The sequence below is a fragment of the Strix uralensis genome, chromosome 23 (genome assembly GCF_047716275.1).
Source record: "Strix uralensis isolate ZFMK-TIS-50842 chromosome 23, bStrUra1, whole genome shotgun sequence".
In the NCBI taxonomy this organism is placed as follows: Eukaryota; Metazoa; Chordata; class Aves; order Strigiformes; family Strigidae; genus Strix; species Strix uralensis.
Window position 1 is genome coordinate 7,239,648 of NC_133994.1, and position 25,513 is coordinate 7,265,160.

General features: G+C 55.2%; 2 protein-coding genes across 4 annotated transcripts; both read right to left on the bottom strand.

The window, feature by feature from the left end:
- Nucleotides 1–12: 12 nt before the first annotated feature.
- On the bottom strand, nucleotides 13–4,495 carry HTR6 (5-hydroxytryptamine receptor 6). Its single transcript, XM_074892635.1, has 3 exons — nucleotides 3,338–4,495; nucleotides 1,574–1,732; nucleotides 13–459 (listed from the first exon to the last, which is right to left on the bottom strand). Exons 1-3 carry the CDS (start codon nucleotides 4,067–4,069, stop codon nucleotides 37–39), a joined length of 1,314 nt encoding a protein of 437 aa, XP_074748736.1. The 5' UTR covers nucleotides 4,070–4,495; the 3' UTR covers nucleotides 13–36.
- A 3,893-nt stretch (nucleotides 4,496–8,388) lies between these two features.
- On the bottom strand, nucleotides 8,389–22,453 carry NBL1 (NBL1, DAN family BMP antagonist). 3 transcript variants are annotated; one of them, XM_074892993.1, is made up of 5 exons: nucleotides 21,436–21,575; nucleotides 12,145–12,228; nucleotides 11,237–11,431; nucleotides 10,920–11,031; nucleotides 8,389–9,735 (listed from the first exon to the last, which is right to left on the bottom strand). In XM_074892993.1, exons 3-5 carry the CDS (start codon nucleotides 11,404–11,406, stop codon nucleotides 9,481–9,483), a joined length of 537 nt encoding a protein of 178 aa, XP_074749094.1. In that variant the 5' UTR covers nucleotides 11,407–11,431; nucleotides 12,145–12,228; nucleotides 21,436–21,575; the 3' UTR covers nucleotides 8,389–9,480. The 3 variants fall into 3 exon arrangements, with proteins under 3 accessions (XP_074749094.1, XP_074749095.1, XP_074749093.1); XM_074892994.1 differs by lacking the exons at nucleotides 12,145–12,228; nucleotides 21,436–21,575 and adding an exon at nucleotides 22,432–22,453; XM_074892992.1 differs by lacking the exon at nucleotides 12,145–12,228 and having other exon boundaries at nucleotides 21,436–21,596.
- Nucleotides 22,454–25,513: the final 3,060 nt, after the last annotated feature.

The following is a 25,513-nucleotide window of genomic DNA, read 5'->3' on the forward strand; positions in this document are numbered from 1 at the left end:
ACCGAGGTCCGTAACCCCCCGTCAGGACCCCCTCGCTCAGGCCATGGGGGTGCCGAGCCGCCTGGGCTGCCGCTCCGTGTCCGGGGGCTCCTCCGCCTCGAAAAGGTTGACCAAGCGGGCGCGGGGGGCCGGCAGAGGCAGGGAGCCGTCGGCGGCCGGCAGCAGGCTCTGTTCGTTCCCCAGCACCCCGGAGTCGACCGAGTCGGTCTCAGCCTGCAAGGTGAGGACGTTCTTGAGGGAGGTGGCCGCGCGGGGTCCGCTGTTGGAGTTCCTCATGGAGAGGGAGATGGCGCTGGGACGGGGCTCCCCCGAGCGCCGGCAGCAGGGCAGGTATTTGCCCATGGCCCTCTTGAAGTCCCTCATGAAGAGCGGGTAGATGATGGGGTTCATGGTGCTGTTGCAGTACCCAAGCCAGGTGAGCACGTCGAAGAAGCTGGCTGGGACGCAGCTGCAGACTGCCTGGGGAGGGGGGGACACCACAAGGATTAGATCTCTCTGCTCTACAGAGAGACTTGGCTAGATTGGATCGGTGGCCAATGTCAACAGGATGAGCTTCAACAAGGCCAAGTGCCGGGTCCTGCACTTGGGCCACAACAACCCCCTGCATGGCTACAGGCTTGGGGAGGTGTGGCTGGAGCTGTCTGGGAGAGAAGGATCTGGGGGTTCTCATTGACAAGCAGCTGAACACGAGCCAGCAGTGTGCCCAGGTGGCCAAGAAAGCCAACAGCATCCTGGCTTGGATTAGAAATAGTGTGACCAGCAGAAGCAGGGAGGTGATAGTCCCCCTGTGCTCTGCACTGGTGAGGCCACACCTGGAGGGTTGTGTCCAGTTTTGGGCACCTCAATACGAGAGAGATCTCGAGGGGCTGGAGCGAGGGCAGAGGAGGGCAACGAGGCTGGGGAAGGGCCTGGAGAATAAATCCTGTGAGGAGAGATTGAAGGAGCTGGGACTGTTCAGTGTGAGGAGGAGAAGGTGAGGGGAGACCTCATCACTCTCTACAGCTCCCTGAAAGGACGTTGTGGAGAGGTTGGTGCTGGTCTCTTCTCCCAGGGGATTAGTGACAGAACAAGAGGGAACGGCTTTAAACTGCAACAGGGGAGGTTCAGACTGGACATGAGGAAAAGATTTTTCACAGCAAGAGTGGTCAGAGAGTGGAATAGGCTGCCCAGGGAGGGGGTGGAGTCCCCATCCCTGGGTGTGTTTAAGGGCCGTTTGGATGAGCTGTTGGGGGATGTGGGGTAGGGGAGAACTTTGTAGAGTCGGGCTGAGGGTTGGACTCGATGATCCCGAGGGGCTTTTCCAACCTGAATGATTCTGTGGTTCTGTGATTAGCAGCATCTCCCACCTCAGCCCCAATCCAGAGCGGTTTCCCAGCCATGCCAACATCTCCCTTTCAAAGGAACTTTCAAAACCCTTTTGAAGGGTTTTTCCTTGCCCTTGCTCCCTGGGGAAATTCCTTCTTTGGTCCCAGAGGCTTTCCAGCAACACCTGCAGGTGCCTCAGATTGAACCCAACTGGATTCAAAGTAAAAACCTTTTGAAAACCCGACATAAAATCCCCGAACGCGCTTACCTGCGCCACGTTGGTGACGAAGAAGGGAAGCCAAGCCACGAAGAACATGCCCAGGAGGATGCCCAACGTCAGGCTGGCCTTCAGCGCCTTCTTGCTGTGCTTGTTGGCGAACCTCCTGCTCTCGCTGCTGGCCACGGGCTGGCTCGGGGTGCGGGGAACCTGCAGCGGGAGACGGGGCGGTCAGCGAGTGATTGTCCCTGGGCTGGAGCTGCCAGCACTGGCACCAGCCTCCCGCCCAGCAAAAGTGGCATTTGGTGCTGCAAATCCTGCAAAAAACCCCCCTGCTGTCATTTCCCTTCTCACAAGGGGCAGGAGGATGGCACACACCGCAGTCCCTGAACCATAGATCAGGAAGAGGAAGCAATAGAAACCCTCAACACTGAAAGGATTTTTTAATTTTTTTTTTACTGTAACATAGCAGCTTTATCATTAAGATGCTTCTTTTATAGAAAAATCCAACTCAGTCAATGTTTTGGTGAGGATAAAACATGCCCTAAAGAGGCAGCTCTAGCTGCTGATTAGAGCAGCAAACTAATTATATTTTTAAAAGCAGGACGTGAAACGTTTCAGCCTACAAACACCATAACTAACGCAGTCCTCTATGCACTCTTGCAATCTCAAAGTAAATTATTATCTCAGCCCTCCGCCATAATTAAACGAGGCCCTGGTGTCACTCAGCTTCCTGCCCAAAAAGAGAACAAAAATCCAGTTAAAAAGATGAAACTGGAGGGTTCCCTGGCTGACACGTTGTTTGCAGCTCAGCCCATTCCAGGCACCCAGGAATCTGTGGGGACTCTTGTCTCTGCTCAGATACTGGGGGGCAGAGGCTGCTTTTCCACAGCAGAACAAAGCACCTGAGCGTCCCCCGAGCGGGGCAGCACCAGGGCTGTGGCAGGTTGTGTTTGTCGAGTCCAGAAACCTGGCATCTGGGGAAAAAATAAACATTTTATGATATCGTCTGTTTATTCTTTAATTCTCGTTTTCCTTTTGAAAGCCTGGTACATCTCATCACGTGCGGGAGAGCTGGCCGGGTCAGGGAGTCCTGACTCCTTTCTTAAAAGAGAGAGAACAACAAACTAAATCAAGGTATTTAAAGGCAATTAAGTTTGTCTTTTCCCTGTAGGATATGAGGTCAATAAAGCCTATTACAGGGAATTAAAGCTGTTAGATTTAGTGGCAATTACCTTCTCCTGGAGAAATACAAACAAGTGCAGCCACGTTCTGGTTATAAAAACCACACACACCAGCAGCCGAGTAAGGAGGTATTTTGCAGTTCCCATTATAGACCAGGTAACAAAAATAGAAGCTGGCAGTGCAAAATAAGGTGCTCTCCAGAATTTGGTATTTGCTATTATTTAAACTCCTTCTCCCTCATATGTCTCATACCTACCATGGCCAAGATTTACGAGTGGAAAGTCAGATAAGATTAAAACCCTCCGGGATGACGCTAGTCAAGAGGGGGGCAAAACTGCATTTATTTTGTGCTGCTGAGCGTTTTCACCTGTATCTTAATTTATTTCTCTGCTTCTGCTCCTGCTGTTTCTGTGCTGCTGAGCAGCTGAAAATCACCCCATGGCTGGGACAAGACGCAGGGCACCTCGGAGGACACCAGGGAGGTGAAGTTGCCCGAAATCTCCCTCCCTGCAGTCCGGTTGCCAAAGCCCTTTGCCAGCTCCAGCCCCGGGGCCGTCCAGAAGGCAGAAACACCCCAGGCACCCAAACCACGGGCATCTGCAGCGAGCAACGTCCCTGTGGCCACCTTACCTGCGGCGTGGTCTCATCGGTGGTGGTGGTGGTGGCCACGTTGGAGGCGAGGGAAGCCACCTGCACCGCTTGCTTGCGGGCTGCCAGGAGGATGCGGCAGTAGGTGAAGGAGATGGCGGTGGACGGGAGGAAGAAAGTCAGGCAGGAGGCCACCAAGGCGTAGGGCAAGCTGACCAGCAGCCGGCACTGGTCCTCGTCCCCCCGGGAGGTGACATTTGGGGACCGGACCTCAAACTCCAGCTCGTGCCAACCCATCTTGATGGGCAGGAAGGAGGCCAGCGCGGCCAAGGTCCAGGTGGCCAGGATGAGCCAGAGGGCTCTGCAGGAGGTCATCCGCAGCTTGTACTTGAGGGGGGAGATGATGAGCAGGTAGCGGTCCAAGCTGATGACGCAGAGGTTGAGGATGGAGGCGCTGCAGCACATGACGTCGAAGGAGTACCAGAGGGAGCAGAAGTCGCCCCGCAGCACCCAGCGGCCGTAGAGCTGGTTGAGCATGGCCGGGGGCATGACCACCAGCCCCACCATCAGGTCGGACATGAAGAGGGACACCAGGAAGTAGTTGGAGGTGTTGCGGAGGGAGCGCTGGGTGACGATGAGGAGGATGAGGAGGAAGTTCCCCGCCGTGGTCAGCAGGATGATGAAGCAGAGGAAAGCGGCCACCCAGCTGCTCCCCACCAGCAGCGAGCGCTCCCCCAGCACGCTGGCGTTGGGGGCCCCCAAATCGCCCTCCATGAGGAGCTGGGTGACAGGGCTGGCTCTGGAGCTGGGGGGACCTTCTCCAGCCGTGACCTGTGCTAGGTGATCATCGCCAGAGCCAGCTCCAGGGGAAGAAGAACCATCTCGCTGTCTCCTCTCTGTCCATCCTCCTTTCTCCTCTCCTCTCCCTCTCTTCCCCCCCCCCCCACCTCTCTTCAGTGGCAATCAGAGCAGAGTGACATTCCCGGGAGCCGATCAGCAGTAGCAAGGTTCCCCTCCCCGTTACTCACAGCCAGGCATTTCCTTGTCCCTGCAAATCCCCCAGCGCTGGGATGTCCCTGGATGCTGCTTCTGGATGCTGGGGATGCTCTGGGCAACCAGGGAGGCTTGGGATGCTCTGGATGGTGGGATGCCCGCGACGCCGGGGCTGCTCTGTGTGGCGGGATGCTCTGGGTGGTGGGATGCTCACGATGCCAGGGATGCTCTGGATGGCGGGATGCTCCGGATGGCAGGATGCTCGAGATGCTGGGGGTGCTCTGGATGCTCTGATGCTCTGGACCAGGGAATAATCTGGACCCCAGGATGCTCTGGATGCTCTGGACCCCAAGATACTTCGGATGCTGGGGATGCTCTGGATCCCAGGATGCTCCAGATGCCAGGGATGCTCTACACCCAGGATACTCCAGGTGCTGGGACGTTTCAGCTGCTGGGGATGCTCTGGACCCCCAGTGCTTGGCTCTCTGCCCCTCCGCTGGGCTTGGCTACCTGCAGCGCTCCGTCCCCCGGGCAGCGGGGCCCCGCTGAGCGGCAGCTCGGTGCCTGAGCGCTGCTGCTGCTGCAGCCAGAGACAGCAAGGAGAGGCAGAGCAGCCCTGAGGCGAGCGCGGGGATGCTCCCAGCCAAGCTCGCCCGTGAGGAGGAGGAAGATGCAACACGCAGGAGTGTGGGAAGGTGTCTCTCCCCACCCCCAGCAGAGGTGCGTCGAGCGTGCAGGGGTGTGAGTGCGGGAGTGTGTGTGTGTGTGTGTGTGTGTGTGTGTGTGTGCAGGTGCCAGCCAGACTTTTACCTGCTGCTCTGTGATGCACAGAAAAGGATGCAGAAATGCTGATTCGGAGGAGGTGGGGCTGGGGGGGAAGAGGAGGAGATGAAATGAAATGCTAATGAAAACAGAGATCTGGTCGAAACTCCACAAAGTGGCAGCCAGAGAGTTCCCTTTTCTGTCTTAAAGAGACAGCCAGCACCGGGCTCTGCGTCCCCACGCTGGGGACCCCGCGGCCGCCTGGCAGGCGAGCAGCGACCCACGGGCCCGCGGGTCTGCGGCTGCTCCGAGCTCCAGCCTCCACAGCAGTCGATCAAAAGGAAAATTTTGCAAAGCCCAATAAAAAAGCAACAAAACCTGCATGCAACAGCCCACAGTTGCCTGCTCAGAAAGAAGCCAAAGGACTTGCTGGGTGATTTTCCAGCAGTCTGCAGCCGGGGATGGAGGGTGTGAGCAGAAGCCACAGGGAATGGCCACGCTCAGGCCGGCGCAGCCAGGGGTCTTGTCCCTCCACTCCAGGGTTATTTGGGTTGGCCTCAGACCCTTTTGGGTTGGCCTCAGACCCTGCCTTTGCAGGGGCAACTCCGGACGGACCCATGGCAACTTGCCCATTGGCAAGTGGGAGGCAACATGTCAAAGAACCCCGCGGGTCCTGCTGGCTTCTTCATCCCTTCTAGTTCAGGAGACGCTCCTGAATCTTTAAGCGCCGTTAGGTATCCCATGCTATCCCATGCTACCACCTCCACACCTCAGAGCTGACACCTCGGGGTGCTTGGCAGAGACTGATATATTTTTAACTACCCAGCTGCCGAAAGGTTTTTTTTCTTCAAACAAATGGCTGCAATTTCTGCTGGGGGGAGACGAGAGCCGAGAGCGCTGACCCCAGCACAAACCAGAGCCGCGTGTGCGTGTCTCCCTTGTGCCCCAGCACCTCCCCCTGCGGTCACAGACCCTGCCAGCTGCTGCCCCTTCCTCCTGCGCCGCTGCCGAGGCTTTTGTGAACGCGCTTCCCCTGGGCAGCTGCCGCTGCAGATGTGCGGCTGAGCGCCAGCTGTGCCAGCCTCACGCCCCCACCGGCCCCGTCCCGCTGCCCAGCCACCCGCCCCGGGACAGGAATTTGTCTTTTTACCAAGATCTGCTTTTCTAATCACTTTTTCAACAACTTTGTTGGGCTTTTCTCGGTGGCTGAAGGGGCGGTTCGGGTCTCTGAGCAAGGAGATGCAAACAGGGCTCACTCACCTCTGCGCGTGGGCACAGCCCGTACGCGCCCCATTGCCCCCCCACTGGTGTTCACTGGGAAGGAGCTGCCGTTGCTGGTACCTGGACGAGCTCTCCTGGGAGCTTGTGCACGGCGCGTGCCCTCCCTCTGCTGCCCCAGGACCCTCTCCTCGGATGCTCCCAGCCAAACCTCCCCGGCCACCTCTGCGTCACTGGCCTGGCAGGCGGCCCAGGGCAGAGCACACACACGCGAGGCTCTGATCGCAGCAGGAGGTTTCTTTAGAAAAGCGCTTGTACCAGGAAACCCTCATTTCCTCGTCCCATCTGTGCTGGGAACAAGCAAGAAAACCCACCCCAAGCCCACACTGCGGCAGCCTCCCCAGCTCGGGTAGATCAATGCAGCAGCACAGATTTATCCCAGCTGGGCCCACGCTGGTGCTCGGCGAGGAAGTCACGCCTCAGCGTAAAGCCGTGCGTCCTCCTCAGCCCCGCTGCACCCCAACCTTAGGAGCATTTATCTCCAGATAGTTTATCTCCAGGTAACATTTATCTCCAGAGTTTTTGCTTCAGAGAAGGAGGTTGGATCGGGAGCGTGTCCTCCACAACGAGGTATGTGGGAGGTTTTGTACGCCTGGTTTGGATGCGTTTGCTGGGGAAGTGAATCTGAATTGATCGAAGCAAAATGTTTTTAAAAAAAACCTGCCTTAAAATGAGGTCCAGATCCTACCGTTGCCCCTGCAAAAGCTTCTCTGCTCCGGCAGCTCTGCTGGCCTCTGTGCTCTCTCCCCTGCGCTGCGTTTCTGGACACATCTGCAGGGGATCATGGTTTCCACCAGCTCTGCTCGCCAGTACCACTAGCAGGGAAAGCAAAACCAGGTTGTCAACAGCCACCCAAACGTCACCATGGCAGAGAAAGGGCTGGTGAGCTGGGGTGAGTAAAACTGGAAGGCTGAGAGACCTCGGTGAGGACATCCAGGCAGTCGTACAATCTAGGCTCAGGATCTCATTCCATCCTTTAACCGGGACGGCTCCTCAGGGCAGAGCCTGGCTAGCTACCTTTCAAGCTTTGTGTTTTCAGCTGCAAAACAGCCCTCCCCTTGCCTGCCTCCACTGAAGCTCCGGTTGTGTCCAAAGGGAGCAGAGGCATCCTGCTCCAAACCCTGAACTGCAGCTCCTGGAGTTTATAGGAACAGTCCCCCTGCAAAATCCAGCTCCTGTTTTCTCTGTACACCAATAAAAGGGCCACGTGATGGTGGTCAGTGACAGCCTGGGTTTCTCCACCTTTTCCTGCCTCCTGGCTCTCCAGTAAAGCTCCCATTCTTAGCAGGACACACTTCACAGCCTAAAAAAATTATCTTAATGCACAGGACACCTCCACCCCTGCCAGGGTCCTTCCTTTTCAGCCCGTCCCTTCGTTGTGGCAGCCTCCTGCCCCTCCGGCAGCAGACGAGACCTTCCCCGGGGTTAGGCTCAGTGCAGGGAGCACCAGCTGATCGTTTCCGAGGGTACAACCACGCACCAGCGGGACCAGAGGTTTGCAAGGGCGCGCGTGATCCAAACACCCTTGGAAATAACCCAGTGGAGGCGTTTGGGTCCCCTCCTCACCCACGAAGGGATGTCCACGTCCATGTCCAAGTTCGCCTTCCTCCAGTCCAGAGGCCGCTCCTGGAGGCCACCAACATCTGGCTGCCGCGAAACACGCTGGATCAAGAGTGTCACCTAGTGGCAACAGAGCCGATAAAGGTTGCGGGATCCCGCAGAGACCCCACGCACTTCCCACACAAGTGGGACCCGACAGCCCTTAAACCTCCAGGCTGCAGCGACTCTCTGGAGTAGAACCGTGCCTGACGCGCAGGCTCCCTGTGACCACCTGCAGCCCAGATGCTGAGGATTTGGGGTCGGTTTTTCTTTTAGCGGCTCTCCCTCCTCCTCCCAATCTGAACGCAGCAGAAAGCTAAAGGGACCCGTCGCTCTCCCGTGCCCTGAACCCTCCTGCGCTGCTGTCGCATCCGGGGTCCTGCTGGAAACGGCCTCTCACCCCCTGTCAGCACTGAGGAGCCCACTGCCAAAAACCAGCCAGGCATCAGAGCACTGAGAAATGGAAGTCAGAACTAATTTATTTAAGAAAAAAAAAAAAACAAAAACAAAAATAAAACCACCCTTGTAAAAAAGGAGGGGGAGGCATTGATTACAAGCTCTGGAAGCTCTTGTCAGGACAGCGCCAAAGAAATCAGCTTTATACAACAGAGAGAAAGGGGTAGCGGGAGGGGCCCAGGGCCATCCCCCCACCCCAAGCCTCCCCAGCCCTGCGTCAGCAGTCCCTGGCAAAGGTACATCGGCATCCCGGCACTCGCCCCCCTTCTCCCTCCACCACCGTTAAAGTGCAGCAGGGAGAGGGGGGAAGGGGCTGGCTCCCACCCCAGGCCACCCCTGTTCTTGGCCTTCCCCTGCGGGGCCACGAAACGTGAAGCCCCAGAGCCCGCGGCATGACACGGAGAGCTCCGTGGTGGCCCCAAGGTCGGGGCTCTCACCGCCACGGTTCCCCGCAGCCCCAGAGGCACGTCCTGGGGTAAAACGCTCCCCCAGAGCTGCCTAAACCAAGGGGCTTGGGGTTGAATTTAAGATTCAGTGGGTGCCAGGAGGAACAGCGCGTCCACGCTGAGCCCACGCGTCTGCAGGCAGGCGGGCAGGGCAGGCAGGAGGAAGAAGGGATGATGTTGGTCCCGCGCACCCCAGGGGAGACCTGCATCTCTTGTCCATCCCCTCTTCCTCCACCCCAGGTACGAGCCGTTTACAAGAGAAAAACCCAGAAGGACTCAGCAAAGGCTCCACAGGAGGTTCAGGAGCCTGCAGACAGCCCCTGGGGAGCCCAGCTCTCAGCCGAACCCTCCACGTCCGGGTTCCCGCTCCTCTCAATATATTATTATTATTATGTGCAAGTAAGTTTGCATCAGAAAATGCCGAGCCCTCCTCTCTCGCCCCGCAGCTCCAGCCCCACGTCTGCCCCTCAGCCCTGCTTGTGCCTCAAAACGTTCCTGCAGCCCCGGGGTGTCGTGGAGAGCAAAGCGTGAGGGTAGCTATTAGACAGGAAAGACTCCACCACCCCCCTCCCTCCCCAAACCCCGGCCCTCTCCCTCGCACACACCCCCTGCCCGCGCTGCCGGCTGCCAGGACAGTCCGCAAGGGCCAGGTCACTCGTCGGCCTCCTCCTCGTGATGGTGGTGGCTGGAGGCAGGAGGTTCTTCCACCTCCTGTTGGTGGTGGGCGTAGTGATGGGGGCTGGGACCTTCGGCCGGCATATTCTCCTCCGCGTTCAGGTAGACGTTGAACAGGGCTCCCTCGTGGCTCGGCTCCTTCCCGCAAGCCTGGCAGCTACAGTGAAGTATCTTCTCCACCAGCTTGTCAACCCTGGGGATCTCGTCGTTGCCTGGACAGTCCAGTGTCACCTGGGTGGAAAGGACGAGGACACAGGGAGTGAGCGTGGCCTGGATGGCCAGTGGGTCACAGAATCACAGAATCATCGAGGTTGGAAAAGACCTTGGAGATCATCCAGTCCAACCATGAACCTCACACTGACTGTTCTCAACTCCACCAGATCTTAGACTGGCTCTTAGGAAGTATTTCTTTGCAGAAAGGGTTGTTGGGCGTTGGAATGGGCTGCCCAGGGCAGGGGGGGAGTCCCCATCCCTGGAGGGGTTGAAGAGTCGGGTTGACCCAGCGCTGAGGGATCTGGTGGAGTTGGGAACGGTCAGTGTGAGGTTCATGGTTGGACTGGAGGAGCTTCAAGGTCTTTTCCAACCCAGATGATTCTGTGATTCTGTGATATCCCTCAGCGCCATGTCAACCCGACTCTTAAACCCCTCCAGGGATGGGTCTGGCCTGCCCCATGCCCTGCAGATTTTGGGGGACTTTAAGCCAGAAGTGATGGCTCGTTGCCCACACGGACACAGCTCCGCAGGCAGTCTGCAAGGGAAGAGACCTCTCGCAAGGTCACAAGCTGCAGAGACCTGGGGAAAACGCACCGACTCAAGTGGGACGCTGCTCCCAGGCACTACCGGCACAGAAATATCGGTGGTAACCGCAAAGGCCACCCATGAGACACATTGCTGAGCAGCTCTGAGAGTTCGGACTAAAACATCTGCCCAAATGTGTGAGTTGAAAGCAAAGGCAGAGCTGAAGCCAGCTCCCTGGTTTATGGCTCTGCCAGGATCAGCGCTGGCATGAAACCGGGAGCTCTGAGGGGGACGGGCAGATGGGCTGTGGGAAGCGCTTCTGGATGTTGAAGAAGGCAAAAACTCCCAAGCGGGAGGAGGCGACAAAGGGAGTGGTGGAGAGAACAGGCACAGGGGATGAGCACAGGGATGAATAATGCAGGGACTGACGGGGGATGCTTCTGCAAACAAAGTGATAAACGCATCATTCATCACAGCAGTCACGTTGCTTTCAGCAGCCCCTTCCACCCAGGCATCTCGAGACAGGGTACAGTCACCTGAGAGACACCCTGAAAGGAAACTACGAGTGGGAAAACCTCAGAAAAGGAGAACGACTTCCCCTAAAGCGGTGGCAGAGCAGACCTGAGACCCCTGAGCGAGGCCCCGTGGAAAGAACCGTGGAGCAGGTGAATACTCACGATTTCCCACATGGACTGGGCTGGCATGCAGGAGTCGCAGTGAACCAGGGACTCTGTGGACTGAGGGAAGGTGTTGGGGACGCTGTAGCTGAAACACTGTCCCAGGCAGGCCCTGCAAAGACAACAGCAGGGGTGAGGGCTCAGGGGAGGTGCCTGCTCTTCCTGGCAGAAGGAGGTTTGACCTTCCGTGGAGACAGGCTGAAGGCAGGACATTGTGCCTGGCTTCTTGTGCGAGTGACAGTCCCCAGAGCCACTCCGGTGCCACCTGCAAACGGAAATCAGCTGTATCCAGCTCTGCGCTGAGGCTGCATCCCTACCTGTTCTGGATGGACTTGGACTCGCAGCCGCTGTGCCCCACGATCTGGGTGATGTTCTTGGCCTCGCACCAAGCGCTCTTGTCCGGGAAGAGGGCGAGCTTGTTTATGGGGGGCGGCGCGGCCAGGAGCAGCGCTGGGAAGAGGGCCCCAACCACGAACCATAACATCATGGCCAGCTCTGCCAAAATCCTACAACTGCAGACAGAGAGCAGAGCGTTAGCAGGGAAGGAGACAGGCAAGAAGACCTGTTTTTCTGAGCCCGTGGCAGTTCTTGGCTGCGACAAGCATGTGTCCTCGCAGCGTGCTGGTACCCTCATCTCCCCAGAACACCGCACGGGGAGCAGGACACGCTGCGCTGCCTCTTCCCTGTTCAAAAGCAGCTCTGGGGCAGGCAGACACCTGCATTCCTGCTCCCGAGCTCTCTGCCAGCAGCAACAGCAGACTTTTCATCATTTCCCACCCAAAGCTGGGCTAGGAGAAGTTTGCAAAACAAAAGCGTCACCGCCACAGGCCGAGCCAGGCTGGAGAAGTCGCGGACCGCAGAAATGTTTTTATTTGAGGAAGGAGCAGGCTTCTCCACTTCCTCTTCTCCCACCTTGAGAGCCAAAGCTGGCCTTGCTGCGAGCCTTCCCAGAGGAGAGGGATGGCTTTCCCGGGAAGGGGAGCCGCTCTCCTCCTGGGAGTGCGCGGCAGGTGTCGCTGCAAGGCAGCAGCAAGCGGGGAGACCTGGAAACCTCAGTCCAGAAACCCTCAGAAAAGACCAGTACGGCATTTATTTTTATAGAGCCACTCAAATTCAGCGAACGGTTACTCTGAGGACAGGACCTCAGTCTGCAGACAAAGGGGGTGCTTTTCATAGCAAGTGTAAACCTCGCTCGCAAAGGTGGTCGGCCAAGAAGGTTACTTACCACCCCAGAGAAATCCCACGCCGGGTTTCCTTGCGGGCCAGCTCTGTTCCCAAGCCAAGGTGCCTGCATTAACACTCCCAATCACTGGGGAAAGGCAGATGGAAAAGCATCACAGAAATAGGGAAATTTTTTCCTTTGTGGGGTTTGGATGGAGTCACAGTGAAAGGCAGACATTTATACTTTCTAAAATATTTGTTAGAACCGTGTTATTTGTTATTTCCTTCTATTTATTTATCCAGACGAAGATCCAAAGCCCACACTGGAAAGACTCCTGTGGATTCCCATGGCTCCTGGGCCCAGCCCTCTAACACTTGCTGGGGAAGGAGAGGAAAAAAAACGCCTTGTTTATCAGACACTGGTGTCAGAGGCAGCTCTGCGCTGGGGATCCCAGCCAGGCGTTCCCTGGTCACTCAGTCTATCTGCACAGTCGGCACCAACACATCCTCAGCTGGAGGACCACCACGTTTATCTACATGATTGAGATGGGCCTGCTAAGCACCTCTCACAGCTCCAGCTCTGATATTTTAAGGTCATTATGGGGCAGAGGGTTCTGCCCTGTTACCCCTCCACTGAGCCCAACCTCCTGGATCTGAATCAAGAGAGATGTGAGAGAGAGATGCTTCCTCATCCTCCAACCCAAGGCAGCCAGAAAAGGGCATCCTCATTCCCTGGCCTTGGGATCTCTGGAGGAATCAGGTGGGGTTTCTACAAAATTTTCTTATTTCCTGGTGATAGAGGAACTGTAATGGTCTAACACAGCAAGACATTTGTATCCTTGGCTTCCTAATCCTCCCAGCACTTGTTCATGTGAATCCCACAGGTCCCCGCTGAGAATACCTGCACAAAGCAGGGTTTGAAGGTCTTGGTTTGAAATAAGCAGAGGGTTTTAGCCCCCGAGCTTGCACTGCCATTCATAAGAGCGTGTGGTTAACTGCATTTGTCCCGAAGACACCTCTTAGGGCTTACTTCTGCTCCCTGAATTTTTTTTTCCATTTCAGCGGGGGAATTCTGCAATTTCTGCTAAGGAGCACACGGCTAAGCTGCACAAACACACACTTGGTTTGCTTGGGTTTCTGAAAGGAGCATCACTCATTCCTCAAATGCCAGCAGCTCCGTGCTGAGGAATCCTGCTCCCAAAGGCAAGTCCGAGATCAGAGCTGGGATGTGACCCAAACAGCAATCACAGCCCCCGAGGGAACAGCCGAAATTCCTCTGGAGTCAATACACAAGTTCACTTCCACATGCCTGATTAGAGAGCAATTTCCTTCTTTCCGAAGAAAGGTGGTGGCTGTTTTTTTTCCAGCTTTCTATGCACCTCTACCCGGCAGCAAAGAGGCAAACATATCTGTCTGCGCTGACAGCTCTGCTTCCCTGGAACCTTTTCTTTTCCTGGAGGGAGGTGTTCGATAGGGAGGTGTTTCTGCAGCGCTGGTCAGAGCAGACCCGGTGCCAGAGGCATGACGGATCATCTCCCAGCATCTGTCTCACTCCGATACCGAGAGGAAGATGAGTGAGGTACTGCTCTGCTAAAGCACAGGACCTGGCCTGGATTCAGGAAAGCACTTAAACATATGCTTAAACCCTCTCCTTTCCTGAGCAAGGACGTCTTTGTAACCAGGGCCCCTAGCAGCACGGCCGCTGCTCCGGTTTGCAGAGGGGCCATCAGCGAGCCGGGGAACCAGGTACCTCTGCGGAGTCGGAGCAATTGCAGCTTCACCCCATTTTTCAGGGCACTCGGGTGCTGGGCACTGCTATCCCCCACTGACTTTAAGTCCTGAACAGGCCACATCCACATGGTGTTTTCCTTCTCCCAAGAATGCCCTGGAACCCGCAGGGCCACATTTCTAGTAAGTAACAAGGTTTATGCCAGTGCCTAGGAAAACATCTGATGCAGCTGAGTTTGGGAGGGAGCTGGGGCTGGAAACAGCCTCCTCGCAACCGCGGCATGTTCGCTGGCATAGTTCAAACCAGTCATGCGAACAGAGCTGCCACTAAAACCATTCATCTGACAGCAGCCACAGGGTCGGAGACAAAAGCACCGTGTTCCTTCTCCCCCGGGCTGGGAAGGGAAGGGAAAAAGGAAGACAAGGCACCCGAGCAGGTTTGCAAACTCCCGATTAAATAAAGGCATTGAGCACATTCCTCTGTGACAAGCTAAATTACACATTGCAGCCCCTAAAGGAACAAGTGTGTGCTCCCCGGCGCTGACCCCGGCCCTGGCCTGCATTTCCCCACACACAGGGGCTTCTTTCTCTTCTCCGCACCGGGGCACATTTTTTTTCCTGCTAGTCAAAGCTTTTCAAGCAGAAAGTTCAGCTCAGTTCCGGCAGACCCATCAGCCCGTGAGGGTCTCCCCCCTCTCTCTCTGCAGGGAACCGTATGGCAGCTTCCTCCGCCATCCCTTCAGCACGCATTTCAGAAATCAAATGACTCAGCCTTTGAGCCTGGCACATCCCGGACTCCGGAGACAAACAACTTCTCAGCACACGCACAGCTGCAGGCTTGTGGTGAGCAGCCCCAGAGCCCTTTTCCAGCCTGTCCCCATGCCCGAGGAGCTGAGGGGCAAAATGTCCAAGGCTGATGGGTCTCAGCTGTACCAGCTCAGCATCCCTGCGAGGCCCGGAGAGCCTGGCAGGAGTCTGGCCGATGGCTGAGCCATCGGTTTTGAGAGCTGGTGGTAGCACGCTCAGATGTTTTGTGTCACCTAGAAGAGCTCCTTCCTCCCATCCCGGCAGTCCCGGGGACTCTCAGGAGTCCCGCAAGCAGGACAGTCCCCGCCAACGCCTGGAAGCAGCTGGGAAAATCTACATCGTTATATCGGCTGGAGGACAATCACGGGAATTACCTCGGAGGCCCCGTTCCCACCATCCAGCCCACAGCTGTTCTCAGCCATTTGGAAACCAAACACTTCTGGAGGAAAATAAAAAAGATCTAATCAGTTTTACCCTCTTTTTCCAGTGGGAAGTTTACACCATAATACAAGACAAGCCTGCAGGTGGACATGGGGAACATTTCATGAGTAGTTTAATATATTTATAGGTATTTTTCTTATCCAGGATCTTGCAATTTTGCCAAACACATAAAAGCACAGACACAGGTATATTGTGCTCATGGCCACACATGCAGCATCCCAGGTTCTGAGAGACAAGAAACCCCGAAACTTAAACATTGCTTAGGCAAGGCTCAAAGCCTACAAATACAGCACAGAAATAGTGTCAGCTCCACGCTGCGGCTAAGGAAAATGAGGTACAAAGCCTGGAAATGGCCTCACCTCAGTGCTGCAACCAGTGATTCAAGCCCTTGTGTGAGGTGCATGAGATCTCAGCAGAGATGGCCAAGGTGAAGGTTTCAGCTCCTGGTCTGGATCAGAGCTGGGGCCTCCACCTTCCTCTCCTGCCTCCCTGGAATACAGCCAGCCAGCTTCCCACCTGGCCTGGACCTCAAGCTACACCGTGCCAAGCTGCCCCGAGCAACCCCAAGTTGGTGTTAGACAGGAATCACAGGGTCCTGCCTTTGTGTTCAACTAGTTATTTGTATCATTTTGCTGAGAAAAGCTGCTGCACAGCGCTGCTGGGAGAAAAGGAGGCCCCAAAGACACGCTGCTGATGCACACTGCTCCATGCCTCAGTTTCCCTGCTCGTGAGAGCAGAGACGGGGGAGCGTCGTACGCCGAGCCAGCTGATGGGTGCAGAGAGAGTGGAAAAGCACAGGGAGGTCTTTGGAGCTCCTGGCTTCCTTTGAGGGATGAGGCTGCCCGGGGCAGGAGGGGAGGGATGGCTGCCAACAGCCCTTGCCCCACACGATGCAGGAAGGTGCTCGGGGGAAACGCTGCGCCGCAGGGCTGGTGGGAGTCAGGCCGGGACGCAGCTGTGCGGTGGGGGAGTCGTGCAAGGACACCCTGCTGCAGGGCAGGGGCTGCCTGGGGAAGAGAAAGCTCTCCCAGGACTCGGGTGGGATCACTCCGGTGCGGGGAGGTGGCCAGGAGCGATCTCGTTGCAGGGAGCTGTTAAACGCTAAAAGGCAACTGATTATTTAGGCACCTAAAAGGAAGCAAAGCCACAGTAAATGTCTGATTTGGTGGCAACTGGAAAGAAACATGTATCTGTCCCATAAAGATTCAGGGCATGGCTCTCCTCAGACACAGGATTTTGTCTGTAGAGTAACTTCTGAATACTACAGGGAATTGCCTCTTAGGAATCTCAATTCAAATAGTATTTGCTTACATGGAACAAAAAATATTATAAGCCAGCATTATTAGCAGGAAAAGTTTAAATCTAAACAGCGAAAACCTGAAAAGTCACCGTGACTGAAAAAAAGTATCAAAACTAACTGATTTTATTCCATACTTGTCCTTATTTAATACCTTTCCCTTTTCTGCAATTCGCATTTAGCTAAACTTTACATTTTTCAATTTGGTTGCAAAAAATACAAAGTACAACACTCTTTTAGGAACTCTACTGTTGTGCCTGCAATAGCCCAAATTAATCTGATCGATGTAACAATATCACCAGGGGAGAGGGAAAAGAACTATGCACTGAAAATGTCTAGAGGTAATTCTTCAGGACAGCAAGACAGATGGGTGCTAAACTGAACACAGAAGTCTCTTCTGAGCTGAGAGCTTCAGTCTTGCTTCGCTGAGCTGCAAAATTTGGGAAGAAATTACAAAAAAAAATAAAAAAGGAACTACCATAGGAGACATTTGATACTTAACATGCAACAGAAAAACTTTTTGATAATGGAGCAAAAGCCGTGTCATTTCTCACTGTGGATCTGGCTGTCTCTGCTCCTTTCAAAAGCAGGAGATGTTAGAGCTTCCCTTTCCGTAACATATTAATTTCCACTCAAGCATGGTTGAGCGATTCACAGAAATAAAGCAGAAACACAGAAAAGCAATGCAGCATTTTTAAAGCCCTCTCCCCTTCCCACTTTGGACAGAATTTCAAAAGACTTTGGTACATTGGGAGTTTAAATCTGGCTTCTTGAGCATGCACTGAGCACTTGAGAAACTCATTTTATGCAGCTGGAAAAAAAAAATCCAAGCCCTTTTACCTACAAAAAGCTACCTATGGACTTAGATAGGCTTAGAATGGGGTCCTAAAGGAGCTCTGCTGGAAAAGGGACACACTAATGGTCTGAGAGCAGTATAAACAGTTTCTGGTAATTTATTTCAATTGCTCAATTTCTTCAGCATTAAGAACAACCACGGCCAGGAAAATGCATCAATCTAAAGCACAGGAAGATATCCTGGCCCCACACCACCCTCCACTCCCTGTCTTCTTCAAGCACCTGCTCGAAATGCAGGGCTCCTCAGCCCCTACGAGCAGCGGGGCAAGAGGGCTGGGAGCAAGGATCAGCTGCGTGGGGGACCTGCAAAACAAGCCTGGTACGAGCCTCCAGCAGTTTTGGGGAGCAGCAGGACTGCGGTGCCTCGGCAAACTAGGGAAAGGGAGAGCGTCCAGGCTGCCTGAGACCCTGCGCAAGGAAGGACTAGTCTGCCACATGCTTTGGCTAGAACAGTCCCCAGCGGTAGGTCGTAGCCGAGCGCGTTGCAGATAATATGAGAAATAGGCACTTTCAAACACAGCTGTTAGCAGCGTTTCAGCCAGAGGCCTCGCTCGCATGTCTGGACCTGAAGGAGGCTCGACTCCCTCCTGCGTTTTCCCTGGAGCTGGTGTTTCCCACACAGCCGTCCCACACGCTGCTGCGAGCAGCGGGCAGAGCCCCCGGCGCGGGCAGCCCGGCTGGGGCCGAGGGTATCAGCTGGAGCTCTGGCCACGCTGGAGGGCCACCGGTGTCCAAACGGGGACGGCGGATCCAAACCCCTTTGAAAATCCCGTGCAAGAGCTCTGTGACTGCTGCCCTCCAGCTGGGCTGCTCTCTCTAAAGCTGGCCCTAACCCCCACAAGCAGCTTCCCACCCAGCGTGGAAAGGGGCTGTCTTTCCCTCCGCCACGGCATCGCTAATCGAGAGCCTGACCACTCTCACTCGCCGACGGCGAGCACCTGGCTCGCTCTGCACCACACAGTCACACCGTTTCCCTCTGCAGCTGAAGCCGCAGCCTCTCCCCTCCTTTTTCGGTGAAAACAGCTTCCCCAGGGCCGGCGGTAAAATCCGCACCGCCTCTGGGAAGGGTCCCAAGAGTCGTTCACTTTTACCCGTGTTTGATTTGCACGCAGGCACCAGCGATTTCCCCGGGGAGCGCTTCTCCCAGCAGGCCCAGTTCTGCTTTCACTTACGAGTGAGGTAAACTGGGACCGGCTCCTCCAAATGACTCCACTGGTGCAAATGAGATCAGAATCTGGCACCGCTCGTCTTACTCAAAACAAGCATAACTGGAACCAGATAAAACCAGTTCTAGTACATAGTGGCCACCAGGATTATTATTTTTTTAATTTAGCACACACGCCGCGTAAGGCCATCCTGCAGTCAGAGATGGGAGTTGTCTCAAATGCCAACCACGCTGGCTTTCGGCTTGCTCGGTCATTCATTACCAAACTTGCATAAAAAATCAAGCCCTGTCCTACGCAGCGGGGTTACGCTTGCAGGATCAGGTTCCCAGCTGCTGGAGCAAGAGGGGGAAAGAGGGAAGGAGAAAGGGGTTTGAGGCTGAAGCTGTGGATCTTTCAGTGATGGTTCAGGATCCTTCTTGCTGTTTCCCTCTCCCTTTACACCCATTTAGGCCATATCCTGGCACCACCAGCAGAAATCCAGTTGACTTGAGTGCTGTTTCACGCTCTTTTTTAATCTCTGCTTTACACTGCACCAGCCTTCGCAGTTTTGATGCCATAAACCCCAACGTCTGTGCTGCTGACCCACGGCACTGACTGCAGTATCTCCAATACTGAAGCATTAAAACATGTGGCACTGCAGGGCCAGAGGCTTTCGGGGGTAACGTAACAGCTCCCAGCCCAGTTGGGTATTTTCAATTACTACCAGACGTGCCAGGGGCTGACCTCACACTTGACTTTTAGACGGTCTCTCCTAAAACTGCAGGATTGGGCCCAGTAACCACAGCGAAACCAAGCTGTGAACTGAATGCCGGTCTGGACAAGTCATCTGAGCTCTGCATCAGAGAAGGAGGAGGCTTAAGCCACATCTGAGAGAGTGACCAAAGCGAGGGCCCGATCCTGACGCCATTTCCAAAGCTCTACTCCAACGGATTGAAATCTTGGCTGGAATGGGGGTAGCGGCCCGGCCCAGCCCAACTGGTAGAACTGAGTGTTGGGTTGCTCTGTTCCCACCACTGGTGCTAATTTACACCCAGGAAAGCCCTGGCCCCCACCGCCCCGTGTCTCTCCCTCCCTAAACAGCGCTGTGCGAGAAACAAAGGTCTGGGCAAACGGCAAGCACCGCTCCTGCCAGTGCTAACGGGAGGCGCGGGGGACAGACCACCCCTCATTCCCACTCCAGTCCTCCCCCAAAAGATTTTATCAGCTGCTCAGGTTTTTAAGAGTCTGATTTGATCAGCTGAGAGGTTTCTTTGCCCTAAGCTGTGCTGGATCCGCCGGTACTCTGGTCCTTGCTTTATCGCAGGGGATCTCCGAGCCTGGGTGACTAAGCGGAGGGGGGTTTTTCCAGCAGACTTCAATAAAAAAGAGCAGGAGCAAGGCCCTAGGACAGAGCAAGTCCTCGGCTCTGCCTGCCCCGCGGTCACTGCAGCTACGATACGGGAGCCGGGGGAGGTTTTGCTAACACCGGAATGGGAACGGCACAGAGCCTGGGGAGGAATAACTGCCCGGGAGTTTGCTCGGCTTCTCGGGCAGGTTTCCCACGACTATACCAGCTTAACACGACCTCGGCGATGCCAACACACGCCGCGAGCAAAGTTACTCCAATACGGGCAGGTCTTCAAGGCTACTTTAAAAGCATTTTGGCTCAGGGCCCAATCCTGCAGTTCCTGGGCACCCAAAATTCCCTCCAGCTTGACTGTTTTACTCTCTCCGGAAAGACAACCGGGCACTCAGGAAGACTTTGCTCGTTCGCCCTTTTTGCAAGACCGCAAACTCCCCAAGCTGGAATTCAGTGCCGAGAGGTCAAGCCAAGAGCCCAGATTCTTCTCAGGGCTGTTTGCAAACACTTGGGATTTTTATACTGAAGGCAAATTCCATTTCCCATCCTGCGGTTTGCAAATTTGAGGCGAGCTGCCTTTTCCGAGATGGGAGACTGCCTTCAAAAAGCAAAAGTGCCCATTGTATGCAGCTGATTTTTGGCTGGTTGGACATTGCCAAGAGGACGTTAAGTTCTTAGGCTAAAAATACAAGGGAAAACCTGGGCCTTGCCATATCACTAAGGATCTTTCTCACTTGTTTCAGTAGGGATTTTTCCCAAAAAACCTGCATGGCAAAGCTATGGTGCCCCAAATCCACAAACACTTCACACAGGCTGAATTTTCGATTTGGTGGGGTTAATCCTACACGTAAAAGTTAAGATTGCGGAGCAGAGCCTGAGTTTCTCGTAAGAGTGCCCTTGTAAGAGAAATGTTAGTGGGCAAGAAGGGATTGATTGTCCGGATCAACTTTAATGCAGCCTGAAAATGAGCTGAAGCATGTTCTGTCCCCAAACATCCTTAGAGAAACAGAAATCCTCACTGTGCATAACAGGCAGAGATGACTGTATGTAACAAATAAACAGCCGCAAATACTTGGACAAACTGAAATACTATGTTACAAAATACTATGTCAAGAAACAGGTCGAGATGTAACAGATATAAGCCTTTGTAATATTCCAGTAAGCACAAAACCTATTTGTAGGATACAAGGATGTAAATTCATCCCCAGTGCAAACTTCTCCAGTAACAAAAGTTTACTGCCTTGCCATCAGGAAAATTCCCTTCCTTTATGATACCCGAACTGCTACACGTCCTCTGGCGCTGCAGTTAATCGAGATACTGAACGTTCCCCTTCTTTCCTCTGCACTTTTTTGTTCCAAACGCAAAATAGATGGGAAGGACTCTGTACCACAGATGTGCAACCGATAAAGCGCGGCTCCCCATATCCTATTCTTTTATTTTATTTGAGCGAAAGCGGCGGTGGAAATACTTTAACGCTTGCACGGCAGATCCCCCGAAGTCCGCCTCATCTGCAACTGATTTCTGCCCGTGGCAATATTCTCATCCTCCCGGCCATCCATCACCGGGGGGGGGGGGCGGGGGAGGAGAAGGGAAGGGAGAGGAAAAGAGACGGAAAATCTGGTGCTGATCAGCGGCGGAGAAAAAGAAACAGGTCGGCTCCGTGTGGAGGGGGGGGGGGAAGGCGGCGGCGGGGGGGAGACACAAAGCCAAGGGGTACTCACCACCCAGGCGACGGCGGGCACATCCCATGGGCTCCGGGGCGGGCGGTTACAGCCCCGCCGTGCCCGGCGGCTGCCGCATCCTGGGCGCCGCGGCCCGGGGAGGCGCGGGGCGGGCGGGAGCGGCCGCCTCCTCCCCCCGGTGCCGGGCTCCGGGCGGTGCCGCCGGCCCCGCCGCTCGCGATTGCACAATCGGGGCTGGCGGGGGGGGGGGGGGACGGGGAACGGGGGGGGGGACGGGGACGAGAGGAGGGGAAAGGAGACAGGGAGGAGGGAGGGAGGGAGGGGAGCGGCGGCTGCAGCGCCCGCCCGCCCCGCCGGTGTCTGGGGCGGTGCGGGGAGCCCCGAGCGGCCCCGGAAAGCGCAGCCCCCCCCCACCCCCTTTCCTCTCCCCCCTCGCAGCCGCGGGGACGAGCCACAAACCCCCACGGGGGGCAGCGGGTGCGGAGCTCACCCCTAGACCGCCCGTCCTGGGCGATGGAGCCCCCGGCAAGTGCTAAAGGCTACCGGGGAGCGCCCGCGGGCAACGCGCGGCCCTCGAAACGCCGCGTCTGCAAGAGAAGAGCGGCGGCCGAAGGTACCTCGCCAGCGTTTGCTCCTGCAGTGACCTAAACAACGTCTGGATTTGGCTCACTGAACGCAAACAGTTCCTATTTAAACATCATACTTGATAGAGTGTGCTTGGGGTTGAGCCCTAGCCGCAGGGGAGCCTTTGGGAAAGTTCTCCAACACCACAGAGGATGGTCTTTTCTTTTTTCTTTTTCTTTTCCCTTCCCCTATCTCATCTTTCTCTCTTCTTTTCTTTTTCTTTCTCTCTTTCCCCTTCCCATAAAAAAACTAACAGCCAAACACAATCCCCGTGAAGCACCATTCATCGTTATCTTTCACTTACAATAATTGTTGCAGACCGGAAGGGCTCTGGTTCTGTAAAAGCACAATTAATCTAATGGAGGCCTCCACATTAAACACTGGCACGGCACTACCCAAATCAAAAGATACCTGCAAGGCTCGGATGGGCTTTGCTGGCTCCTGCTTGTGTGAAGATTCGCATCGAGATCAGAGAAGCGGGAAGAGGAGATGGGAGGAAAGCAAGAGCTGCGCTGAGAGGAGTGTTGGTACTGCCCTGGCAGTGGTCCTGGGAGAGGCGAGGAGAGCAAGCTGTGGGGCTGGCTCTTAGCTGAAGGAGGCTGCAGCCTGCCAGCAAAGGAACGGTTTCCCGCTGCTCGGTGCCTTCCAGCTCCAGGACAATAGGATTTTGTAAATCAGATGGCAAAAACCTGCTTCCACATCACTTATCCTGCTAGATGCCTACCCGGCCCTGAACTGTGCTGTTGCCCCAAAAGGGCCAACACCAGACAAAGGAGCAGGCTTTCACCATGACCACACACCCCATCAGGAGCCTGAATTCTAATCTCCCAGCAGTTTCACCCACTGCTGAACTTGGGCTTTTGACTAATCTCTACCTGCTCCTCGTGGCCAGCATGACCAGCAGTGAGCTCCTGCACAGGAGGCTATTTTATTCTGAAGAATACAAGTGAAAGAGGAGGCAGGAGAGGCTGGGAAGCAAGTTCTCAGGTCTGTGGATAAATGAGGAAAAATAAGATGCAGACACGACCAGCTACAAAGCAACAGACCACGGATGAAATTCACCCAAGTGGTTCAGGTCCATGGTTCAGTATTTTGATGGTTTTTGGGGGATCCTCAGCACTGGGGTGTGATTACTGAGTGGAGCGCCCGGCTGCATGCAGACATGGGAGCCGGCGTGCAGCTCACGCGCTGCTTCCTACTATTCGTGTTGCAGCTCTGTAAACAGCCAAACAGCAGAAGAGGGAAACACAGAAATCTAAATCTGGGGGTGGGGAGGCACAAGGAGCAGAGTTCAAGTTTTCTGGTGTCAGAAGAAACAGGCAGAGGTGCTGTATGACAGAGCAGGCTGGCTGGGGGATGAAAGAAGCTGCTGAGAGGCTGTCAAAGCCCAGGGCCAACACTCTTCCCCTTCCTCTCTGGCAATGCGGTATCGCAGCCAGCACAAGGAGTGAAGACCTGATGCCTGCAGATGTCATTTGGACAGACACTGGCTCAGGCACAGGCTAGAGGCAGCCGCTCTGCAGCCGGGAGGGAGAGGAGGGAGGCAACACCAGCAGGGAAGGAGCCATCCTCAGCGGTCAGGCGCCTCACCCCTAGCCAGGGTCGCTGGCTTCAGCAGCATTTTTAGACTCTTGCTCCACATCCCCCCCTCCTTTACCAGCTCCCGCTCCCCGCAGGCTCTGGGGAGCTTGCTGTCCGCCCCTAAAACACCAAATGTGCCAAACCACGCTGCCGTTTTCACACCGAGCGGTGCGACACGTGGGTTAGTACGACACAACTCTCCACTCTCAGCCCCCCCGACGACAGCCCGTTTCATCAGCCTGTTGTTTTCCACCACAGACAGACACCGTATGAAAACACAGGTGCACGGAGCCTTGCCCAAAATGTCCCCACACCCACCCCTGCCTCCCCCCTCAGCCCTTTCCCCTGCTGCTGGATCACCAAGGCTTTCGTGCACTGAGACACAGCACAAACCTGCTCCCTGGTCTCCAGGAGCTTCCCTCCCTCGCCCGCTGTTGCTGTTTTGGGCCTGCTGACAAACGCCCACAGTGCCAGGGGCTCCCCGCTTGTCAGGACACGACTAGGAACTGTGGGCGTGAGAATTAGAAGGGTGTATTTGGAAGTTAAAAATAAAACTATTCCTTTTATTTGTGTCTTAACGCAGATTCCAAGGCTCCCTGCCCATAGCTGGATGCTAGAAAACATATGCAAGGGAAAGGCAGCTGGAGAAGGAGCGAGCGAGAGCGTGAGTATCCGCAAAGGGCTGCAGGGAGCGACGAGGGAATTGCCCTTCACACATCCTCACAGCTGGGCCCTCACTCCGTCTCTCCCCCAGCGACTTGTGTTTTGTTCACCATCCCTGAGACATACTGCATAGGGTCCAGAGAAGCGCTCTCAAGGGCTAAACCCCCTGGCATGACCCAGGAGGGATTTGGGGGACTGATATCTGTGTCTGCCACGGACTCCCCTGCCCCGTCGCAGATCAGTCGATTCCCTTCGCCTCTCTGTATCTTTGTAAAAGGGCACAAAAAATCACATTGCAGCTCCCTGGAATAAAGGTGGCCCGTTATCACCTCCCTTCTCTCACTGGATTGTCACCTGCTGGAGTTGAACTCCTTATTCTTGACTCCTAAATAAGCCCTAAGACACCTCCAAGATAACAGCTCAGGACCCCAAATTGCCGTGTGTAAGGGCGTACATGCTCGAGGTGAAGGGACCAGTACTCATGCCAGGAGACAGAGGCAAAGAAAAAAAAGCTGGGGGGTGATTTCCCATCACCATCTCGGGTAGGTGAAGGGAGGGGACAGTGGTGGCAGGTAGGATGTGAGGAGCGCATCCTCCCGTCGCTGCCAGCGTGTGACTCTCACATCTGGGTAGTTCCAGCACCCACGGGCAAGGATGGAGCAGTCCTTACAAATCCCATTCTTGCTTTTTAAGATTCACCCAAAGCACAGAGGTACAACAGCACTTTACTGCTCGTTCAGGCCACCAGGTCAATCCACCCTGAGCGCTGCATCTGGCTTAATGACAGAGGTAAGGAGAGGCTGGAGGGGCAGGTTCAGCCATGGGAGGAATCAGGCCACAGCTTTAGGATAACAGATTTGAGCTCTGTGCTGAAGCCCTTTGCGTAGGCAAAGCGGAAAGGCACAAGTCCTAGCGGTAATTAGGCTAGCTGGCTTGAACTGCAAAGCCTGACTTGCCTGGCCATGTGTAGAAAGAGAAATCTAGGGACAGACCTGGCTGGCAGGGACTGTGCTCGGTAGTAAAGGAAAGGGATTTATCATAGAGCTCATTAGAAAACATCTGGGCTCAGCAAATGACCTGGAATGCGACTCGGCAGCGGGGCGCTCCTCTCTTCCCGAGTCCCGAGAATGCGAGCTCCCGCAGGGTAAGACTCGAGCCAGCTGTTTCCTCTAATCCCATCAGCCTTTCCTTCGACAGGGGTCCAAACGCTCCGCGAGCAGGAGGCAACGAGAAAGTCCCGTTCCCTCCC

Bases quoted from the DNA above. Each gene is read 5' to 3' on its own strand.
- HTR6 (XM_074892635.1), bottom strand. From the start codon at position 4,069: ATGGAGGGCGATTTGGGGGCCCCCAACGCCAGCGTGCTGGGGGAGCGC. The intron at 1,733-3,337 runs GTAAGGTGGCCA...CTCCCGCTGCAG, and splicing joins CCGATGAGACCACGCCGCAG to GTTCCCCGCACCCCGAGCCA. The intron at 460-1,573 runs GTAAGCGCGTTC...CCCCCTCCCCAG, and splicing joins TCGTCACCAACGTGGCGCAG to GCAGTCTGCAGCTGCGTCCC.
- NBL1 (XM_074892992.1), bottom strand. From the start codon at position 21,458: ATGTGCCCGCCGTCGCCTGGGTG. The intron at 11,032-11,236 runs GTAGGGATGCAG...TTGTCTTTGCAG, and splicing joins TCCAAGTCCATCCAGAACAG to GGCCTGCCTGGGACAGTGTT. The intron at 9,736-10,919 runs GTGAGTATTCAC...CTTTCCACCCAG, and splicing joins CCCAGTCCATGTGGGAAATC to GTGACACTGGACTGTCCAGG.